The 22,745-nt window shown below is 26.7% G+C and overlaps 1 protein-coding gene across 2 annotated transcripts; it reads left to right on the top strand.

Annotated features, from left to right (window-relative positions):
• The first annotated feature begins 29 nt into the window (after positions 1 to 29).
• Positions 30 to 22,491, top strand: LOC132919838 (sodium/nucleoside cotransporter 2). Of its 2 annotated transcripts, XM_060981720.1 has the most exons (13): positions 30 to 252; positions 5,917 to 6,056; positions 6,920 to 7,021; positions 8,029 to 8,191; positions 8,286 to 8,421; positions 10,861 to 11,203; positions 12,613 to 12,774; positions 15,511 to 15,604; positions 15,796 to 15,952; positions 17,944 to 18,118; positions 18,202 to 18,360; positions 21,663 to 21,843; positions 22,172 to 22,491. In XM_060981720.1, the coding sequence occupies exons 3-13, from the start codon at positions 6,938 to 6,940 to the stop codon at positions 22,204 to 22,206; spliced, it is 1,689 nt and encodes a 562-aa protein (XP_060837703.1). In that variant the 5' UTR covers positions 30 to 252; positions 5,917 to 6,056; positions 6,920 to 6,937; the 3' UTR covers positions 22,207 to 22,491. The 2 variants fall into 2 exon arrangements, with proteins under 2 accessions (XP_060837703.1, XP_060837705.1); XM_060981722.1 differs by lacking the exon at positions 5,917 to 6,056.
• The last annotated feature ends 254 nt before the right edge of the window (positions 22,492 to 22,745 follow it).

Here is a 22,745-nt window from a genome sequence, read left to right on the forward strand (position 1 = left end):
ACATCGTATGTGTAGATGTGTTAGTCCTTGAGTACAATGTTCGAAGAACACTGCACAATATGCTCACTTAAGTACTGACTGTTACGCTGCACGAGTACCTAGTTACACAGATATTTCATGAATTAGTGTGTTTCGACTACCGGTTGAATCAACGACAGTTTCAAATACAAAGTTCATTTTAACTTTTAATTGTTTTTATTCTATATCAACAGCTTTTACTATGCACCGATGACCACGTAACCAATCACTAAGGTAAGATATTATAACATGCGTAATATTATACCTAACAATTTATAATACTATATAATATGTGAAAATGTAAAAGAATCACAGAGTTATTTTAAAATTGAATTAAGTAGATAGGTATTCTGTTTTTTGTTATAATCGATATAAAAAAAAAAAAAAAATAATTTGGTATTACATGAAAAAATGTAAATAAATAAAAACTAAAAGCTTGAGATGCGTACATATTTATTTAAATTTGTATTTGTTAATACAAGCTGCAAATCTTCATCATAGTTTTAAAAGAAAACAATAATTAATCAAAAATATATGCATATTCAATTTAGTATTTTTATTTTCTATCACTAAACGCCTAGAATTTTACCACGATTTAATTCAGTGAATTAAATCAATATAATTTTTAAATAGGTAAAAGCAATAATTAGTGCATTAAATAAGTCGATGATGATATCTTATACATAGATAAATATCATTTTTGAAACAATTACTCGCGTTTGCTTTTTTTTTTATTTACACTAGATTAAAATGAACTGTTTCATCTGCCAAACACTAATTTCTTCAGTAAATTTTAAAGTATGATTAACGTAATAAAACTTTAAAACAATAATAAATTTATTATTTTTAATGCGCTACGTCACTAGATTTTTGATCGTAGTTACCTATGTCATTATACGTTTAAGACTATTGGCTTAAACAAAGTTTTTTTGTAGTACAAACGTAGCAACAAAGTTACTGACTTCAAATTGAGTAAAGAAATTGTTCTCATAAGTAATACATTGACATTTTGTATTTAGCTAATTAAATTAATCATTTTGTGTAAAAATGATTTCAAATTTTTAAACGCACAAACCTATTATATTACCTAATACGTTCTGTTTCTGTGTTTTTAATTCTTGTGGAATGTAAATTCGAGTATCTACTCTCAACTATATACCAGTCCGCAGTGTAACGTAATGTTTACATTATGGTATAGTGGCACAATGAACACAACGAATCTATAAAATGCTAATAAAAGTATTAAATACCGATCGATCACACAATTATTGTGCATACAAATAATTATTAATGTATCTTCAAGTACGCACGCAGATAAAATATTATTTCAATATCGTTTTCCGCGGCGCGCGTAATGCATAGTGTTTAGTTTTGTATCCACATAATCGAAAATTCGTATTACATTCGTAATTATGTTATTATTTTCTGTCGCCGACTATAGCGTATTTTAATTTATATCATCTATCGCCGCTGTTGTACGGTTTTTGGTTTATTTCGGTTTCTCGCGCTCATCGTGGTCCATGTCGAGTATTTTATATTATGTGGTCGGTCGGTCGCACAACAATAGGTACGCATAACACCACAATGCATTATGTTATCGTTTTTAACGTCAGTCGTCTTTCATTAAAGCAACATAATATTATTATAATATGACCGAATAATTGTGTTGTGCAGTTCGACCTATATCATTGTCGCTATTGATCAAAAGTATAATATCCTTGTTCTGCTCTATCCTTTTATCTTGTAAAAGCCGATTGGCGTTAATATTATGTGTGAAAAAATAAATAAAAATACAAATAATCGCATAGGTACCTATAATACTAACCTATAATGCATGTTTTTGCAAAGTTTATCGTTTTGATTATTTCCCACACGTCAAAATAAGGTGCACAGCTTTAATCTGTATAAGCTACCTGTTATATTAGACACATATAGGTTAGGTATTCCTAGGTATATTGAGCATTATTGACGTACTGTATTATTATGAATCACGATGTATCTACTCGTACTTCGTCTGTTTGTCTATATGTTATTTTTTTGTTATTTTGTTATTTATTTTTTTACTGCTCAAGGTCGTCTAGCGTAGTAGGTAATCTGTGTGTCCACAACACATTTAATCATTTTTAATATTGTATTGCTAGTATATCATATTATTCGAGTTATAAGGAAATTGTCTTTATAGTTTTACTAAGAAGTTCCGACGCTACAACTACGAATTATAATATTTGTGAAAACCGTTTATTTTAATATACTATAATTAATGGTAATGTAATCAGTATTTAACATAAGTAAAACTGTTATTCTAGGAATTAGGACCCTTTTTTTAGTTTTAAAAATTTCGATGATTAGTAATTGATATACTCGTTTATGTTCATAATAATTTTAAGTGGTAGATAAGTACTTAAATGCTACGTAACTATAGGTTTAAATTACCTTATACACAATTCGAATTTTTTTTTTAACTATTATCTGTTTAATAATAGTATGTATAACGGATATGTGAATTGGCCACTGTACAAATTAATATAATTATAGAAGTAACTACTACTCGTTTATTCATTTTATAAAATATATTATATTGTAGTCAAATTTTAATGTTAACAAAACAAATAAACAATATAGTACATTTTAAAATTGTCCAAGAACTAATTAATTTGGTCATGTTTAATTCAAATATTTTTACAAACAAACAATACAATTTAATTAGAAATTAATATGTTTTTGTATTATTAAATGTCAAGAAAAAGTGAGAGTAGATAAGGCAAAAATAGGTATACATGAAATGGGACCCGAAAAAAACACGGATCAGTAAGAAATATAAAATTACAATATGTATGTACTAAAATGTCTAACAATGAGTTAACAATTGAAAAATTCTTAAACCGCACATAGATCATTGTCTAAGAAAACGTAATTTAAGTTAATATTTTTAAGTACATGTATCTAGCTAGGTAAATATATTAACATTTTGTAATTATAAATAAAAATGTAATAAAATATTTTGTGTTTTCGGACTTTTTGTCTGACTAAAAATGTGCTCGGATTTTTTGTCCAAATTTTTTTAAAACCAACTTTTTGACTGATTACCAAATCCCACATATATTACCTATTTAAATTTAAATAAATGTCTATAGTGTATTATTACATTTACTAAGCAAAATTTAAACTATATATGTCTATATATTCTTACTTCTCTGTCTATAAACTATGTGATATAAATACAGTAATACACATTATACATATTATGATATTAAATCGATATTAATATAGTTTATAATATAATCGTATTATACTGCTACATATTAAATGTAACATAAATTCATGAAATATTAAAATATTAAATTTCATATAACTTACTTATGTCTAACAAAGTGGCGATACACTACATAACATTAGGCTCTACACAAATGTTTTCTTTACATTTGGCTGTATTAATACCTTACGTTGTACAACAGCTATTTAACATTAAATGTCTGTTTAAACTCTAAATTCTTTCCTGGTATTGAGCAATTTAGCGATTGAATTATTAAATTATACTATATAATCATAAATTAATTTGTGTTAATAGTAACTTTTTGCATTACATTAATATTTAATAGTATTAATATTGCTTTGTAAAAAAACTAACATATGTACCAATAAATCTGCGACACTATTAAACACTTAAATAATCTTTTTGATTCAAATACTTTGCTTTAGGTATCTCATCAATTAAATAATAGAATAGCTATAACTACTGATTTGATTATTTTATTCACTATTCGTACATATTACCACATGTCTAAATGTTCTTTTATTACTAACATAACTAAGATAATATTTAAGGATAAAAGCATAAAACACCATATTAAAAATTATATCAGAGTAAATATACAGTAATTAACTTTATTATCTATTGGTGGTCTGAAAAATAATTGATTTATCTCACTGATCTTTAAAGTGATTTAACTTTTTTTTTTAAATATAATTGATTAAAATAATTTTTGCTTCATTTAGAATTAGTTTTATATAATTTAAATATTATTTGTAAAATTTTATTTTGTAAATATAAAAATATTTCATTTTTGAGAGGGGGTTGATTAGATTATCAAGGGCCACATTCAAGGGGGGGTAGACCATTTGGGCAAATCGATCCAAAATATGGTCTGTTACGGTGAATAAATAAATACAGTTTGGGCAAGGATTATTCAACTAAAAATACCGCTTGGGCGGTATGAAAATACTTATAATATACACTCAACAATTCATTAAACAAAATCATATAAAATATAATGAATTAATAATAAGTCCTATTAAAAAATAAATGTATATATTATTGGCTTAGATATTAATAATATTATTATATAAGTAGGTAGTAATCTACACTCCAAAAATTATAAATAAAATTACATATATTAATATATTTAGTACATTTTAAAGTAATCTATTGGCTTTGTATGAAAATGCTCATAATGTACATTCAACAATTAATTATTTAAATTTTTGATAATAGAGATTAATAATGATTAGCAATAATATTATCTTTATTTGTCACCAGGTTTTTACCTCGCATAGTTAAAAATAATTTTATTCTCCCAAACGGTACAAATGATAATCGCCCAAACGGACTACTATTTTTTTGGTCAAAATTATTACTTTCGCAAGATGCTATGTTTTTTATATATCTAACTGAAGTATTTTCACTGAATTTCTCTTTCCACCACGTCATTAAGACATTGTAATTCACACACAGATTTACATCGTCATAAGTTTTGTCATTAGTTATTTAATAAAAAAAATAAATATTTTACATTTATTGTCGAGTTTCTCCGTTTATATGCGATATTCTGTCAGTATTCGTTTGATAGTAAGAATTATTTCACATAGTTCATAAATTGATGAATCTTATTTTAACATTAGAAAACCATTTATTATTCTATTAAGTGTGCCTAATTCTTAGTATATTCAGTGTTGTATACATTTTAATAAAAATTCTGTTTTTGGTCAAATAATATAAAATTAATTAACAGGTATAACCTGTGTTAAAGTTATATTTATATGTAAAAGTATAGGAAATAAAAAACAGAATGTGCAATATACATAGAATACAGGTTTTTAGTTTATATTTTGGTTTGTTAGTTATAGTTTAATAATATGCGTATCATATAGATGCGTCGATTCCGGCAATATAGTCAGTGCATTGACTTACATAGGTATAGCGATTACATGATGAAATGTATAGATTGAATAACGCAGCCATATGGAAGGTGATCAATACATTAAGACTAAAAAATGAAATTTCGTAACTATTATACAACTCTTGTAAGTATCAGAGAACATACTGATAGCGGTAGATACCTATTACGGGGGCCCCCTTGTATAAGGTTTGAATAATCTCCTTTCAATTCACTACATCAGCAGGGGTCTTCAACCAATCACGGTCAGCCTATCTTTACTTTAAGACCATGAACACATTTTAAGCAAATGAATGTTTTATTACGAAAGCAGCCCGCAAATTTTTTTTTAAAAAATATGGCTATCCATGAAAATTGAAAATCTTTGTACTATAATATGTAAATTTATAATAGTTAGGTATATTAAAAATAGTTATACAATAAAATATATCTACATAATTTATTTATGAAAGAAAATTAGTTATTTTAGGATATTAATTATTTTTCTATAAAGGAGTAGTGAAATTTACTATTATTTGAATCAATAAACAAATCAAGTATACTATTATGCCTTTACTCTAAAATAGTTATAAAAACAAATAATAATTAAGTAAAATATAAATAGCTAATTACGATACAAAACAAATGTTTATGATTCTTTACATTTTAACATGCAATTGTTAATAATTGTTGTACAAACAAACCATATTAATTGAACTGTAATAATAATATTTATTTATTATAGTAAATTGTATGTTTTAATTTACTGACTATCGATGGTTACAAATGACAAATCGTTCATGATATAATTATTTTCTACGACTTCCACACAATATACTGATGCATCGATTCGGAATTTATAAAGTCCAACCTTATTAATATATTGTAAGTATAATTATTTATATAACTAATCAATTTGTTTTTATTCAATGATTCATGTTGGTTAAATATACCTAGCTCAATTTTTTGATTATTTCTAGCTTATCAAAATACTGAGCGAATAGTATAGTAAACAAATTTTACGTTATAAACGAGTATTGTTGTACACATATGACATAATAATATTATAGATATTATATCTACCACGATATTATTATGACTAAGATCATATTGGTATCAACTATTAACATAACATTATATTAAAAATATGATCATGTTTATTTAAAAATTCCTTTAAATAGTTTAATATTATTCCAAATTAAAATGATACATTTTAAAATGAGATGTTCATAGACGACTTTTTATTAAATAATAATTGTAAAATTACAGACAAAATATGTACATATTCACGAATCGTACGTACATTTTTTAATAAACGTGTCAGATGAGTTATACACAAATGATTAAATTATTGGACCTTTTTAAAATTGTGTTTACTAAATTCGATTAAACACGTGTAAATACAGTAATACAGTATACACAGTACTGAGTAGTTTACACGAATTGACGTTGCATGGTAGTCCAACATTTTGCGTTCGGCGGGGATTTTTTTTTATGAAATCCCCACTAATTTTTTAACGCAGAATTTTAGTACCTGTATGTTTATACTGTGTACACTATAATATTGTCAAAGTGATCAGTGATCATTGTTATTATACCGCTAATGTGAATACTAATATACTATATTTATCGCTGAGGATTTCTTACACATTTAAATATGCTATTATAGTATCTAATCAACATATATAAGTGTATAACTGTACACAAATAGTTATTCTATTAGTCTGACTGATATATTTTTTTTTTAGTAATTATTAAATCTTATCATGGAAATGGCGACAAACACAGATAATAAGACAAACGTAGACGAAAGCAATCAAGACTGTACCACCATCTCTTTCGAAACCCACGTATGTATATTGAAACAGTTTGTTTGTAATTCTGTATTAGATTTTAGAAAAACTTGAAAATATTGTATAGGTTTAACTATATCTACATTTTACGCAGCGGCGGATTGAGAGTTGGAGACGCCGAGGGAAAAATAAATTTTCCAAATAATACGTTATTGGTACTAAAAATATGTTGGCGCCGTTCTTAAAATATAAAATGTATGACGCCACAAGAAATTGCCCCTTTTGCCCACCCCCCGTTAGACGCGGCTTTGATTTTACGCTATACTCCATACGGTGTTAATTTTGTTGTCCATGATTAGAACAATATAAAAAAAATATCTCTAATAATATACGTAGTCATACTTAATGTATCTTCATAAAATCCCCAGTCCACGTCTACATCGTTGTGTTTGGCATAATATGACTAAATAAATATATATTTATTTACCTAACATACAATGAACAATTTATGTACAACTTTAATCAGTCGATGTTTTACTTAGAACTAGGAAATATTACTCACAATAAATATGCTAATCCAGTCGTTTTATCAATATGGAATTTTATCTTTATCAATTTGTCAAATAATACAAATATACACTAGCTGTTGTTTATAGCTTGAGCAAACTACATCAATTGTGTGACATCGATGTTAACATGATATATCTAATGTGTTTAAATAATTATCAAGTTTATTGTTTGTGTACAGTAACCAAACGTGCATTGAATAATATAGTTTTATTAAAATTGAATTGATATGGTTGTGTTACCGAATGAACTTATCGATAAAAACGCGTTTAATATTACAAAGCACAATATTATGCAGTTGAAGGAAACGTAATATAATATTGTTATCGTTGTTTTTAACGATGCGATTTAATATTACGTTTCATTTCTGACCACGTAATACAATCAATTATTTTGATTATTTTTTCGATATCTATCATATTGATAAATAGAAAAATTATTCCCACGAGATGTAATTTTTTTGATTTCTTAAATTCATAAATATTTATATATTCTAGGATACTCATCCGAGGGCGTGCAAAGAAGGATTCAACAACAGTACAAATTGGCGTTTCCCTCGGTTGCTGATCAGTAACAACAAACAATTAGCGCTAAAATGTCTGTGTCACGCAGTGGTATTGGCTTATTTATTAGCTGCCAGCCACCATTGGTATTTGAGCGGTGTGTACCCAATATAATCACATACATATCATATATGCATATGATATATAATAATGATACAGTTTTTGTCATTGTCGTCATCCGCGTGTTGCAGACGTAAAAGACATCGGTTGGAAAAACGGATTAGGTCTACTGATCGTTGTGACCGCGTGTTATTACGGTTTCAAGCCAGTCAAATGCCTGTTCACGTTGATGCCTTCTGTGAAGGTGTTGCCGCACGCGCACTTCAAGTAATACTACAATAATACATTATTTTATAAATACTTTATGGTTTATCAGTATAATATTATTATGTTAATCATTGTCACCAACGACACAAACTACTCTAAAGCGTTTTCCGTACCTTATCGAATTTCTATTAAGTGTTTTCCCATCATATATGCCTAGCGATTATTTTTATAATTAGCAGATTATATTCTTGAAATACTCGTATAAAAAAAATAACCAATTTCTGCGCTTTATGTAATCAAAAATTATTGAAAATTTGAAAAATTATTTTTTCTAAATGCGTAGGACGTAGGTATTACAGTGACCTAGGACATCGTAAAATAACTTAATTTAAAAGCGAGGTCATTGTACAAAAGTATCAAGTGTTGTTTTTGACTTTAGATACACTGAACTTATGTACAATGAACATAGTTTACAATTACTCGATTTATTATCCACGTCAAATCGGCCATGGTCGAATTTGTTACCGTGCGGTAAACTCGGTCGTTTAAAAATAGTAACTGATGTATACGTGAAAATTATGCTAATAAGCGACGAAAATTTTTCTCTATTGCAGTGTAAACATCATACAGATGTATATAGTGTTTAAACACCTGAGTTAGGTTACCATACATAGAGATAATAATGTGAATACTAAATAACATCTTTAACTTAGTAATTTACGTAACCTTATTGCTATGTTTTTTTTTTTATGGACTAAAACATTTAATGTTTAATTAATTAATAAAGATAACAATTTAATTTCGTGATTTTGTAATTTGAATATATTTTTTTTTATCGGATTATATATTGACACATTTTTATTTTAGTGAATAATATATGGTGTTTACGATGATGATTTAATTATTTTTTATCTTTTTCTGCTTACACTGTTTTTAAACAGAATTATTGGGTTAATGGTTTTAAATAGGTAGTATTCATTGAAAAATATCTAGTCATGTCTAATTTTAAAAGATAATTTGTTAAAATTCATCATCATTCATTTTTCTGAATGTATTACACAAAGATAAAAATATAGTTACTTAGTAAGTACTTGCATTATAGTTGATTTCAAAACATTTACAATTAGAAAGAGAAATGTAAATAATTACAAATCACAGTAGGTAGTAAATACAAATAACCAATTACTTATTTATGATTAAAGTAAATCACACTGTTAACTAATCAATGCTTAATTAAATAAATTATAAATTATCATTTTCCATTTACAATAATATTATTGTATTATTATGATAAGTCTATATTTATATATTATACTTACACAATATTTTTAAGGTACGATAAACTAAGGCTCTAAACGTATGTTACAAATTAAAATTAAAATATCAAATTGATATAAATATTTTTTATTGCTAATAACATTTTGTAGATAGTTTTAGTATTTTATATTTATAGCTAATCTTTCATGTTGTTCGTCAGAAATAGTCTCGAATGAATAGGCGCTTAGTATATCCATATCTCTATATTTCTATATATTAAGGCTGACAGTTTAACAGTTATGTGTCATCTTACATTGATGTAAGCTAAGGAAAAGGAAGCCCATCATCTGAATAATTATATTTATATTTTTAACTGTTATAAAAAAAAGTTTTCTGTGCCAAAATTCTTAAAAATTTAACAATTCTTATATCTGTAGTATAAAAATATTAAAAATACATAGGCAGATTTTTTTACATGCATTTTATGTTCAAATTTTTACAAAAATTCGTCAAACTCACAACCATTTACAAGTTACAAGTATCTTGTAGTAAAAATATTTAATTGAATCTTCAATTCTTATAGTTAATTTAAAAATGTAATACAATATTCCTCATAAGTAGTTCAGACTAGCTGAAATTAAATAAATATAATTATTTTTATAGACTTTTGAAGTTCAAATTTAGACAAAATTATGTATGATTAAATGATGAATACGATGTTCGGTATTTTGTTATGATTTAAAACATAAGTCTTTTACTATGTTTACATTTATTATAAATTGTATTTTACGCAATGATATTTTAAAAAATTATCTTCATTTTAAAGATTAATTTTAAGATATTACCTATATTTATAACATAAACCTATTTACACTGTTTTTTGGTAAAGTTGTATCGAGTTAACATTCAATTATATATTAAATGCAATGTTTTAGGCAATATTAAATCAACCTACAGCAATAATAATAGAAAAATAAATGATTCATTGCCATGTAAATATATTATAAGATACCTTTAGAAATATTAAATATAGCTGATTGTTTTTGTTCAAAATCATTTTACTTAAATAATGATGTATCATTAAGTTTAATTTAACACATAAATGTATGTAGTACAAGTACCCACTTGCTCAATTTTTTTTTTGTTGTTACCATTACTTCAGGGGTTCCATTAGTTATTATAATTTTTACAAAATATATTAAATAATTCACTTATTAATTATATTTTTTTCTCATAATATAGAATCGGAGTGCTGTGTACTTTCTTTGGGTCATTCATTTTATTTATTTTCTTCGACACAAAAAACAACCGACTTAGGCTATTGCCATTGGCTGGACTTTGCGTATTTATTTTCATTGGATTTATATTTTCCAAACACCGTGGACACGTGAATTGGATGACGGTTGCGTCTGGCCTAGCCACGCAGATAACTATAGGCATGTTGACCATCAGATGGCAGGTCGGCCGATCTATAGTCCAGGCAGTCGGAGAATTAGCTGAAAAGTTTTTCTCCTTTGCGTACGTTGGGGCTAAGGTGACGTACGGAAATGAACTAATCGACAATTATGGTGTATTCGCATTTAAGGTAAGTACTTGTATTGTTGATCTAGATATTATATTATGTTCTCATTAATGTACGGTAATATAATACTTTTGACTGCGTTCAATGTTTAATCTTATAATTGATCAATCTTATAAAAAAAACTATGAATCATATTAATTAGTCATTAATATACTTCGTATTGTATATTTATTTGTAATCAAAAGCCATTTAGGTCATAACTTTATCACATTTTGTCATTTTACGATCGAGTATTCTATTTCTCTATGTTCTACAATATTTTTAAGTTGGTTTTGATTTTGCATGATATTTTGACTACAGAAACATGAATATAAAATCGCTACGATATTTTAATATTAATCATTTAAAACATTTTAAAGTTTTATCAACAATATAAGCTATAAAACGCATATCTGTGAGTATGTGACCCATTTTAATAGTATTTATAACCTGCAATTATAATTGGTTATTAACGGGTTTATAACAGGTATACGTGTTTACTTAATATTTCAAAATCACAAATTTTCAATGTTATGCTCTTAAAAATTATATTATGTCTTCATACCATTGAATTAATTAAAAAAAAGAAACATTAGTATTTTAGCAAATATAATTGCAATAATACATTTTTTTTGTTTGCAATAATACCTATATAATATGCTTAGTTGACTTTCGTCTGAAAACATATTTTTTTTATGTTACCTACCTAATACTTTGTTTTTGTCCTTCAAGTTTTGAGTAGTAATTTGCATAAAATTTAATTTATTATTAATGTGTATATTAATTGCATGGAATTAAAAATTTGATAAATCAACCTTAATTCTTTAAAAATAATAGCAAACCGTGAATCAAGATTGGTTAGTAAGTAGGTACCACTGTTAACTTTCAATATTTTGAATTAGTAGTACTTTTGAAATACTTATTGAACCACTTAATAACTTCATTAATTTGTATCATTGGTCAGTAGGTACGCAATACGCATGAGTTAATTAGAGATATTACGAAATTATTCCTGTTTTTTAATTAATAATCTATAAATTATTCAATAAATTTTAGATTCTATAAGCGCATATTTACTCTGTGAAAACTTTGCTAGGTGATGACAAAGCTTCACGTACATATCACCATTTATTATATTATATTATTATATAGTATTTATAATCAATAATAACACTTAAACAAAGATAGATATTTAATTGTAATACCGTCTATGCTTATTTTATATACACCTACATATGGCTACATGGTTCTTTTTGAGTGATTTTTAAGATATCTTTACATGAAAATCAGTAAATCACTAGTACTTAGTACTTATACTTTTATTTAACATTGTATAACTATTGTTATTTAACGAGTAATATCATAATTAATAATATTATATACGAATTAAACATTTTAAATATATAAACCGTGACATTTTGAATTTATTACAGGCGCTCTCAGTGTTATTCTTTATGTGTTTTGTAATTGAAATACTGTTTTACTATGGAATCATACAAAAAATAGTTATAAAACTGGGATGGTGCTTGCAAAAATTACTAGGAACGACTGCAGCCGAATCAGTCAATACCTGTGCCAGCGTGTTTTTAGGCATGGTAAGTAAATTTAATCGTTTGAGAAACTATAAGCGTAATCATATAGCAGTATATGTATATACCTAAATTATTATTATATAAAAGCTTCCGTTTTAAAATGTAGAATATTGTTTAGAAATTTGAAGAAAGTAACTGAAGTCAATAAATTGTTTTTACAATAACTACTTTTCGTGTAGTTTATTAAGCTAATTAAAAAAAAATGTGGTGAAAGTGCCCCCCAACATTTGATTTTGCCCCTCCATTGCCCCCTATAATTAATGTTAAAAATGTGTAAGTAAATAAAGAAATTGTAAATCATTATTAACATATAAAATAGTATTAATTACTTTAAAGAGTTTTTAGACCTAAGTTATATTGTCTTAAGTTTGACTGTTATATTCAACTTAAATATGCGTTTTTGCACATTTAGTAATAAATATGCTTAATAGAGTTAATACTAAATACTAACGACACACTTTCTAAAATCGCATACATTAAAAAATAAAAAGTTATGTATTGTTACACACAAATAAAAGAAAACGGAGGAAATTTGAAGTTTTACTGTAGTACATTTGTAATAATAATAAGCTAGGTATATTTTTTGATTATTATTTATTTAGAAATATAATAAATTATACCAAAAACATTTTTAGTAATACTTTTCTGAAAATATGGTATAAACAAATTAGTTGGTGATCGAGTAGCCATCATGTATAAATGCCCCGCCAGAAAATATTTTCGCCCAGTATCACCTAATAAAAAATATCTGACCGCCACTGAACATAATACCGTTGTATAGTATTGTGTAGTAGGTATATGTCTAAAAACCCTAGAATAATTTTTCATAGAAAAAATATTTCATTTTTATTTAATTTAAAATAAATAAAAATAATAATACGTCTATCTAATTAAATTTAAATTCTGCTGTAACAATTTTAATTAGTTATCAATTGTTTGAATAAAAATAGTAAAAAAAAAAAAAACATTGTTTTATTATGTTAGGTTCATAAAATGTAATAATATTTTCAGTGATTAAGAAATTACAATTTTCAATTAAATCAATATTAATAAATTAATAATTTAAATGAATACAATATAATAATATATTGTCTAAAATATGAACTAGAGTTTTATTTACTTAAGAAAAACCCTATTGACATGAATATTATACCTACACATAATATTACTATACATTTTTACAACTATACAACGCAGATAATTACACATAGGTACTTGTATGACGTCCTCTACGTACACTTCATAAATCATGAGATTATTTGGTTTGACAAGAAAAGGAATCACGTGCATAAAATTTCCTTTGATGTTTACCTACATTTTTTTTTATCTATTAAATTGTTATAACTATACAAATAGTTTTATAAATATCACATTTCATTTCTCACGTGTCAATTAATATACAGTGTCTTTCAAATTAAGTTTGGAAAAATCAGCGAGTTACCTACTGTATTAAAACTACAATTTTTAAGTAACGTAAATTTAATTTAATTTAAGACATTTATGAATTTACATGGATGCTAAGATTTTTTGAGCACAATTTCTTTCCACAAGCAGTTCAAAATATATTTTTTTTATTAAATTAATTTTCAAGGAAATCTATCAACTAAAATAATACTGGAATTAAAAAATTATTTCATATTAAATAATAAATCAACAACATAATATTGTAATAAACATGAGCAAGATAACTATTTTGTATACAATAACAAATAAAATCAATGTTATTTCAGACAAATGCTATGTCAATATTATAAATGAAATATTTTGGGTACCTATTGGTAAACATATTATTTTTATTGCTACACTAAATCAGGCACGTAGCCAGGGGGGCCTGGGTGGGCCAAGCCTACCTAAAATTTAATCTGGCCTAGGGCCAGCCCCCCCAAAATTAAAAATATAATTATTTATGATTTGTGCACATTGAAATAAATCTATTGTGATTACTACTAGGTAATACAATTATTATTATAATAATTAATTTTTATATTCGTGGATAACATTTCTGAAAAAAGATAAATAATAGGGTCTTGATAGACATACCTGTTTTATAGACAATAATAGATAATAGACTAGCCCGCAGCTAGCAGTCAGTGCGTACTCGACTGCAATCTGTAGACTTTCAGCATTTGAGCTGTTTTTAAATATAAATTTATGAAAATTCAACGCCGTTGGCGTAATGACGTGTATACGCGTCAATGGACTTCATTCAGTATTTCAACGGTCCTGCGACGCGTTTACTCGTCAGAAACGACAGAAACGTATACTTTGGGGGTTTTTAATCTACTATAATTCAGTCATTTTTATTTTAATAAACTCTGAATCTTACATGGACCATAAACAACTCTAAATTTAATTTAATAGTCGGTTTTACTGGTTGTAGTTTTTAATTTTAGATATCGATAATCGTTTATTTTTATTTTTTTTTAATCATGTACTATCTATTTTTTGTAATACTCTAATAAGTACACTTGTTGAGAAAAAATATTTTTTAATCAACTACTAACCAAAGGTAAATTATAAATTAATAAGATTCTTTATATGGCATACCACCTAATGATGAGTGTGACGGAAAAACCCCCTACAAGTATATCATTAGGAAAAGTTATGGAAAATGATAAAAGGGCCAAAAATTATTCCCCCCCCACTATTAGACATTTTTTGGCTACGTGCCTGACTATAATAGATGACAATATTAGTATAGCAATTTTAATAAAACAAACTAAATTTTTTTTATTATAGTCAGAGGCGCCTATTATCATTAAACCATATTTACCTGATTTAACAGAATCAGAAATCCACACTGTTATGATGGGAGGATTTTCGACAGTAGCAGGTATGGTTAATCTTATTATATTATAAATATTGTTTTCTTACAAATTGTATCTATATAAAAAAAACAATAATAATAATAACATAAACAACATTATTATTGTTTAATGATTTTTAATAGATATTCAAGTTTCAAGTTTTTATCAAAGTGTGTTTGCTAATATAACATTTACATGAGTTTTATGTTTTAATTAGGAACTGTATTCGCGGCGTACACATCATTTGGTATTGACCCAGCCTACATAATTACTGCATCAATCATGTCAGCTCCAACTGCGCTCAGTTTCTCTAAACTGATTTTTCCAGAAACTGAAAAATCATTAAACAATGTGGATCAAATATGTACTAAAAAGTAAGTGTACGTCTTACGTGTGGCGATTAGGATGAGTCGTACCTATATCTTATTGAAGAGTAACATTACTAAAATCTGATCAGAAGTAAGGAAACACAGTATTTTCAAGCATGTTAATATTTTATGTTATATAAATCAGGCCAGTAAATTTAATGCACTAAAAAAGTATTAAATATCTATGCTTGCATTTATGCACTAAAAATTAGAAAATTGTAAAATTATACAATTCAAAAAAATGCTCAATAAAAACGTCTTTATTATATATAAAAAAAAAAACTATTAAAATGGATAACAAAAATAATTCTTTATTTATATACTTAATAATGCAAATTTTTCTTAACTGTCTGAAAAAGAGAAATATCTGATATATTAGATCTTTTGCGGAAAAGGTATTTAAACTATTAAATTGTTTACCTTCAAGATAATCATTGCATTCGGTAATCAGCGATTTATTTATATTTTGGAACTTGAACGATCTTCTATTTTGCGCCAATATAATATTGAACACGGAGAGCTCGTGAGGGCTACGTATTAAATAATATAATAAAGTATAATCAATGGTTGCCAATATACACACGATATTTTTAAAGACTACAGTTCAATTTGATAAAAATTGATTTTATATGTTCCCCATAAAGTCCAATGATAACGCACTTACGTGATACTGTAAGCTAGGTAGTCATTATAATAAATTGTACCAACACATAATAAATGTAAAACTTAGATAATTCACGAAATAATAATGGAAATTAAATCTATAACGTCAAAAAAATTATTTTTTCAAAGGATAATCGTGAATATTATAGGTGCATATCTTAATAAATAGTAGTCTGAGAAAAGTATATTGTTAAATAATATTTATTTGTTCGTGAAAAATCCATAACAGTAACCAAAACGACTCATATTACGATAGACCATCGGTTCTCAACCGGGGGGGGGGGGAATATAGTGATGACGGAATCACGAAAATAATTATGTTATTTTACAATGTTTTTATATTCAATAATTTTTTCTTATACTTAATATTATTACTTCGTAAGTTGATTTATAATACATTTTTAAAATTATGAAAATTATAAAAGTAAATATTGTATATTGTATAATATATAGTTATTTTGTATGATTTATTTGTACCGCTCACAAAAAAAAATTCACCTGAACTCTAATTTGGAATTTGGGAATGAAATTTTTGTAAATTTACAAGGGGGCGTAGAATGAAAAAGGTTGGAATAGATACATTATTTATTTTCTTTTTGTCATCCTTTCCTCTCGTTATTACTGTACGCAGTGGCGTATTTACAGTTGGGCTGTAATCCTCCCAGAGATTGATAATTTAGCAAATAAGAATAGAAAACTTGATTTTATTTAATAATTCGATTATATTTATACTTATAATAAATAATATAATCAACTTTTCACCTCTTCTCCTCAAAAAAAAAAGTTGTAAATACGCCACTGGCTGTATACGGTGAACACTGAACATATTATTCTAATACTCTTCTAAATATTATAGACTATAGACTATAACAGTAATACCTTTTTACAAATATTTTCCAGTACGTTCCTATTCAAGTATACAATAATTATTGGCACTGTTTTTACATTCCTACTACTTTCCAATCTCTGTTTAAAATACTGGTATAATTGTATTTTTCGATTGACCTTATATTTCAATTTACCGTGTACGTATTATTTGCTGAAATACCGAACAGTTTAATTATTTAAAAATTACACTATCATTACACACGATGTGGTCATGGTTGATGACCACAAAGCTTTTGTCTTCACTCTTTTGGCCATTAAATTAGAAATTGTTGCTACAAAACACTGTGTTTGTTGTTTTTTATAAATCACTAATATTCGTATATTATATTTTAAATATGCCAGCAATACTATGAAAATCAACCAAACAATAATGGATCAACACATAATATATATATTATCATATGGCTATTATTATCACCCTATTAATGTTGTTTAATATTTTACAGGACTGATAACGAGGGTAACGTAATGGACGCGGCTTGTAAAGGAGCCCAGTTTGGATTGAAAATAATCGGAGCGATTGTCGCCAACATAGTGGCGTTCGTGTCGTTCGTTGCGTTCCTAAACGCAGTAATATCGTGGTTGGGACATTTGGTCGGATTCGAAGGGCTATCATTCGAGGTTCGCAAAAAAAAATAAAATTATTAATATATAATTGTATCGATTTTCGATTTGTATTCCATCTCCCGATTGTCCGTCCGCAGTATGTATTGGGAAAGATTTTGATACCCGTCACGTTGCTGTTGGGCGTCGATCCTAGCGAATGTGAAGCTGTCGGCAAATTGATCGGCCTAAAAATGACAATTAACGAATTCGTGGCGTACAAGCAAATGGGCGATCTAATTAAAGAAGGCAAGATTAACGTAAGTATATAGTACTGCCGTGCATTGTATTTTACGAACGTCATATTCATACTCCAATATTCTAACTAGAATGGAAGTAGAAGAGGAAATGTGTATCTAATTTTTCTAAAACCCCTTTTTAGGCCTGCTAGAAATAAAATGAAAGAGCTATTATGACGTATCTTGAATATAATAAGGTATCTTACCCTTTAGATATATAGGTAGTTGGAATTTTTTTTTTACTTTTCAAGTACAATTTGGGTTTGCCGTAGTTAGGTTAGACGTGGTCTGACTGTTGACCGACACTGAGGAAGAATTGATAGCAGCTATGTTATAAAATATAAATAATAATTAAAAAAACATAATTTGAATGTCTCAAAATGTTTTCGTTCGAATAAATTACAACCACAAGCCATACACTAATTAATCCTAACCGTTAAATCGTGATAGAAAACATTAAAATTAATAATTTCTATCCATCAAGATGTCATACTAAATTTGTCATTCAATCTAAAAATAGCATTTTGATTCGTTAATATTTAAAATCTCATCTTCTATTTATATCTACCATGAATATAATATTATATCTATACTATAATTATTTAGAGTAAATTGTTGACTAGTAGTGATTTTATGATGACCAATGACCGTATACATTTTGGCAACTGCAATTAAACAACTATGAATTCGAATACGGTTGGTTGATTTTGCATAGACCTAAATAAGAACCATGTTATGATTTTAGATAATCCATACTAAAGCCTCCAAGTTTTTTTTTTAAATCTTAAAAATTCGAATGGCGTATTTCGTTTAATACTAACCTACAAATGTTCGTGTAAATAAATAACCTTGTTATTAGCTAAAACTGTCGTATGTTATAATTTATTAAAGACCGGATTTATATTATACGCCTAAAATCTTAAAAATAAGATGTTTTTATGCTTTATAATTTTTTCAAAATAATCTTTTATATGCATAAATATTCTTGTTTAGAAAAATATATTAAATACTGAAAAAACAAAATAATAAAAGTAACAATTTATAAAAATTAATCCTAATCTTTAAAAATTATTCAAATAGTCATATTTAATCTATAGGTACTGGTTTATATTATTTAATTATACTTAATATGTGTGATTGTAGCACATAGTTACAAAAGTTACATGTTAAAATTCAGATTTATGAATTCAAAGAATAATAATAATAAATAATAAAAAATTTTATTTTTATTCACTTATTCAATTTCGATACATCATTATACTGAATTACTATTATAAATTCGTATGTTTTCATATTAACTTAGTATAAATATACCATATTTAACCATATTTGCTTTCCCTTAATTTTTAATTCAATTTTAAACTGACCAAGCTACCTCCATTTGATGGTATCATATTACTGCTATTAATAAAAATATATTAGATTTTTTCAAAAGTCATGTATTAGTATCATCCTATAAGTATTTCCGTGAAAATTTAGTATACAATTTAAACCTAGTTTTCTAACGGGTAATTTATAATATTATAACAATAATTAAAAAAAAAATTTAAAATAGCAATCTGTTATCATATTATTTCAAAAATATATCAAGTTCGGGGGTGTATTGTTTATTGGTTAAATGAATTAATTTGAACTGCAGAAACTACCTCTATATATTATAACCAGTTACTAAAATAATGAGATAATATCTAAAAATGTTCATATGCGCATATAGCCTGATATTATTAAATTTTTAATTAACAATTATCACCCACTTACTCACCCATTTGAAATTATTCAAAATTATTAATTGCAAGACCAACAACAAAACACTTTTTGTTTCGTTTTGTGAAAAAATACAGTTTATTTACTTTCGATATGATAATACGGGTTTTTTTTTTTTTAAGTAGTGGTTTAAATGTAAAGAAGCGGGGAGTAGTGCTTATTTTTTTCAACTATAGCCCTGGCGAACTGGATAGTTGAGACAGCCATAGCCCATAGGTCTTGAATGACTTTAATCAATTCGTGCTGTATTGTAAAATTACGAACGCAATTAGCTTTGTCGATTTTAGTCAATGGGTTTAGTCATGATAATGGTAGTACTATCTTTCTAAACAACGAGTGAAAAAACCTCTCGTGTTTCCAATCATGTTCGCCACTAGATTGCACTGATGTACTTAATATTTGTTTGATTTTCAGCCATCCGATGTAGTTACAACCATATCGATAATAATTCCTCTTTTTCTTCTATTTTTAATAGCCCAAAATTTGGTTTTTATTTGAATATGACAGACATACTTCGTTTATTTGATTTTTTTGTGAAATTTCCTAACTTGCAATACGTAACCAATAAATTGTATTATGTACTTTAACTTTATACCAACCGTAAACCTTTAGAGGACGCGAAATTCGCATATGTTCTCACCGTTTTACAAACGAACCACAAATACAAATTTGCGTTAGTGGTTTATTTATTATCTCTCATTAGTTTGGGGTGATTCCCGTTTGCAATAAAAATAGGCCTTTCCCTTTTCCACCAGTATCCGTTTCCGCCAAATAAGATATTGAGTATTTACTGCGTTTTCATCAAAACAATTGTATACTACGCGTATATTAAAAGCTATCTATGTTTAACACGTTTTATTTTAACACACACAATTATTGTAATTCATAATTTAAACTCTGCAACCTTTTCACTTGTTCATAAAATATTAGTTTTTAGATATTATCCTGGTTAATCGACATAAAAGGTAAGTAGTACGATAACGATTTAATATACAATCAAATATGATAAACTTACAATATTATATATTGCTTATATGTATATATGTATATATACGTTTATACATTATACATCTAACATAAATCGGAAAAACTCACGAAAAGTATATTCTATAATTTAAAAAAATATATATTTTTTCAACCCAGCATTAGGATGTAAAATAAACTCAATACTCTATTAACGGTTTTAATAAAAGCGTAGTATATACAAATTGTATTATTAAAAACGTGGTTAAATTTGGTGGAAACGGATATTGATGGAAAAAGGTAAGGTACCCTTTTGATGGAAAAGGGAAAGGTCTGCTTTTGGTGGTAACGTGTTACGCCGTTATTTTCATATGTTGATGTACTTTCATACAAATTACAACTTACAATTTCAACACACATATCGTTATACGTTTTACGTAATATGTGCAGAATATTAAGAAGTTGTGCACATAAGTTCATTATAAGTAAAATTGTGCATGTAATTTTGACAAACCACTGTAAGATGTGACGTGCAATTCGGATGCAGCCATCACACTGCGTTTATCGATTTGTTTTCACGTGTATTTGTTTTTCAGCGCAAGTCGGAAATCATCGCCACTTTTGCTTTATGTAGTTTCGCCAATCCTGGATCGATTGGGTCGATGATTGCCACGTTGACGACATTGTGCCCGGCACAGCGATCGTCGATAACCAAAAATGTGTTTAGGGCATTCTTCGGTGGTACAGTCACTTGTTTTTTAACGGCTGCTATTGCTAGTAAGTATAATATTATTATATTATGTATATACTATATACGTCCAACAGTACCTCATAAGTGCAAAGCGTATGAAAAATGATATTGTTTGTTATCCTTTCCCTTCCCTTCCTCGACACTTACATCACGCCGTATACAATGTTTCACCCCAACGCCATCATCCATTGCATCCATGACATTATGTATAAAAACCGTAACAAAACTTTTGAATAAAAGTAGGTAATTAATATATTGTTGAAAACGTGAGGTAATTTTTTTTTTTTCCGTTACGGCACGGTGTTTGGGATGACAAGTCATAACTAATCAAAAATACCATTTTGTATTTTACAGGTTTATTAATGCCCGATGAAGGATTACATAACTAAAAGCAATTATTTATCATTGTAATTTTTGTATGTACATTTTGTTTTTTTTTTTTTTTTACAAATTTATTTGATGTATTATTGGTGCCTACGTATTAGTAAGCATACCTATATCTATTTATTGGTAGGCTGGTAGGTAATATAATATATTTTATTATTGTTATGGAAACTGTATCGACCAAATTCTCATTCTGTTTTGTTAAGCATGACTATTTTATATTGTTAGATTATACTTAATTGATAATATTATGTAAATATATAATATACACAATGTGAATAACAACGAAAGTTTTGTATTTTTTTAAATTAAAAATCAAAATCAAAAGTATGGTATTTATAAATATTATAATATGAAAACAAGTTTCACTTATGTGTACTATAAATTATACTTAACAAAATGTTCAACTATCTAAAATGTATAAAGCTAAGGTACCTAGTGTAAATATGTAAAAAAAAAAAATATACATTGTCAATTACGAAGTGGCCATACAGTTATACAAATTATAAAGTTATGAATTTCAAAATGTTCGTAGTAGGTATGA

This window comes from Rhopalosiphum padi, chromosome 2 (genome assembly GCF_020882245.1).
Source record: "Rhopalosiphum padi isolate XX-2018 chromosome 2, ASM2088224v1, whole genome shotgun sequence".
NCBI classification, from domain to species: domain Eukaryota; kingdom Metazoa; phylum Arthropoda; class Insecta; order Hemiptera; family Aphididae; genus Rhopalosiphum; species Rhopalosiphum padi.